Raw genomic sequence first — 2634 nt, forward strand, 5'->3', positions numbered from 1 at the left:
AGTTTAGGTGAAGGCAGTTTGTTTATTCGAAATGCAATTAAGTTGATTGATGAAGAGGATATTGTGGAGAATCAGATATTCTTTAGCAAACAATAGTTACACACAAGGCTTCAACTTAAGGTTTGAAAGAGAAGTTTCATTTCAAGGTTAAAAAGTCGAATCCTAGATCTCTTACTGTGTGTTGTGTTGATACTACATGCCATTGGCTAGTACGAGCTTCTAAGATAAAAACTTCAGAAATATTTACGATTCGAGAGTACATACCTGAGCACACATGTTCTCTAGACGTTCGGCGAAATGCACAAATTCACGCAATGAGTGCAGTAATTGGGCATCACATAATGCGAAGGTTGGACGATGCAAACCAATCATACGTTCCTGCGGGTATTATTGGGGATATGGAACGTAAGTTTGGTGTATGGATTACCTACAACAAAGCGTGGAGGGCTAAAGAGAAGGGACTTCGATTTCTTCGTGGTACACCCGAAGAAAGTTTCCAGAAATTGCCATCATATTGTCACATGTTAACCGATAAAAATTCAGGAACTATTGCACACATCGAACTCGACTCGAATAATAGGTTCTTGTACTTCTTCTTAGCGTTCGGGCCTAGTTTACGTGGTTTTCGAGAATACATGAGGCCAGTAATTTATGTTGATGGAAGTCATTTGAAGGGCCAATATAAGGGAACACTACTAGTAGCTGCAACGCAAGATGCTGACCTACAAATATACCCTCTTGCGTGGAGTGTTGTCGATGGGGAAACAAATGTATCGTGGTATTGGTTCTTTGCGAAGTTGAAAGATGTCGTTGATGATTCAAACCAGCTAGTGTTTGTGTCGGACAGGAAGAAGAGTATTAAGCGGGCAATTACGAGGTTGTTCCCACTTTTTCACCACGGTGCCTGCATCTGGCATATCGAGAAAAATCTTATTGCTAGGTATAACAGTAGCAATGTCATCTTCTTATTCAAGCGAGCAGCACTAGCATACCGCGTATCGGAATTTGATCTGTTCATGACACAAATAAGAACCATTCGACCGTCAATGGCATCTTACTTGGAACGTGCCGGTATATCCACTTGGTCATGGGCACATTTTGTTGGTAATCAATACAACGTTATGACGAATAACATTGCGGAGTCACTGAATTCAGTCCTAAGGCGACAAAGAAGTTTCCCTATAACCTGGTTGATCGAAAATATTACGTCATTGATGCAACGATGGTTCTACAAGAGAAAAAGTGCATCCACGAAATGTAGTACGACTGTAACACCAAAAATTAATGATGAATTGAGAAAATTATTCGACGCCGGTGCAACTTTACCAGTACGAAATTTGGACGAACTCATTTTTGAGGTAGGTATAGCTACCGAACTTTGTACTGTCGATCTTATAGATAACACATGTTCATGTCGAGAGTTTCAGATGCGACAAATCTCATGTTCACATGCATCTCGAGCTGCTTGCGCAAAAGAAAAATCATTGTATGATTTGTGCTCCCCTTACTACACCACAGAATATTGGCGAGCTGTGTACAACGAAGTTTTTCACCCCGTTGGTCGAGAGTTAGATTGGGTTGTTCCTCAGTCTATTCGTTCCGTCGAAGTTTTGCCCCCGAATATACGTAGAGCACCAGGTCGACCTCCTACCCAACGTCAACGGTCAAGAACTGAAAGGTCGACGTTGAGACGAAAATGCGGCCGATGTGGAGGGTTTTGGACATAATAGGCAAACATGTCAGAATTCAACATCTTTAAGTGACACGTATACTTGAATGACATTGTGTATTCCGATCGTCAAATGCCTTGATAACATGAATTATTAATGTTTTGAATTTTTTTCTTTTGTATTACTTGCTTTCTACCTCTTGTTTTAAATGTTCTTGAATATATTTTTGACTTCTACTTCTTTCTGTTTCTTTCTTCGTTCTCTCTTGATATCACTTATTTGCAATTGTTTATTGTAAAATTAAGTTTGTAATACATTTTGAATCCTTTATACAGATTCATCCCATTTTTTGTGATTTTTCTCTTATATTATTGTAGTCGTTCAAAATTTTATAGCGCACAAACAGGAAAATTCGTATGGGCATTCACTAAATACAAACAGCACTTCATTTTAGAATGTCATAATTGATACAAACAAGAGAGGCCAGGTTTGGGGTATAACTACCAACAAGGGAAATGGTGCTTACATATATTCTTATGAGCATTTCACTACGATATCATTTTGTTCATCGTATAAGTGAACAAGCATATATCCATTTCATCATTGTGATTTTCTTAATCATTGCAGACACAATGTGGTAATGGATACAAAAGCAACCCATGAATGACTCGTTCTCCTAAGTCATTGGAGCAGACAAAATGGTAATCACAACAAAAGGAAGCCATAATTCCAATACATATCGTAGACAACTATTATACAAAATGGTGATCACCCCAAAAAATATCCATCAGCTATATGGATTTTATAGCACTACTATATGTACGTAAACATTTCACTTACGATGACCGCATCTTCTACATATCCTCCACGATGGACAAAGAGGACATATTATTGTCATACTCCTCGTCGGAGCTTATGATGATCACATCTTCATTTTCGACGGGAACTGCTCCAACATTTTCAT

The 2634-nt window shown here is 38.6% G+C and overlaps 1 protein-coding gene across 1 annotated transcript; it reads left to right on the plus strand.

Moving 5' to 3' along the window:
* Positions 1-314: 314 nt before the first annotated feature.
* On the plus strand, positions 315-2337 carry LOC111371988. Its single transcript, XM_022994129.1, has 2 exons — positions 315-1714; positions 2298-2337. The coding sequence occupies exons 1-2, from the start codon at positions 315-317 to the stop codon at positions 2335-2337; spliced, it is 1440 nt and encodes a 479-aa protein (XP_022849897.1).
* Positions 2338-2634: the final 297 nt, after the last annotated feature.

Source organism: Olea europaea, chromosome 23, assembly GCF_002742605.1.
Source record: "Olea europaea var. sylvestris chromosome 23, O_europaea_v1, whole genome shotgun sequence".
Taxonomy (NCBI): Eukaryota; Viridiplantae; Streptophyta; class Magnoliopsida; order Lamiales; family Oleaceae; genus Olea; species Olea europaea.

Bases quoted from the DNA above. Each gene is read 5' to 3' on its own strand.
- LOC111371988 (XM_022994129.1), top strand. From the start codon at position 315: ATGAGTGCAGTAATTGGGCATCACATAATGCGAAGGTTGGACGATGCA. The intron at 1,715-2,297 runs GTTTTGGACATA...TAATCATTGCAG, and splicing joins AAATGCGGCCGATGTGGAGG to ACACAATGTGGTAATGGATA.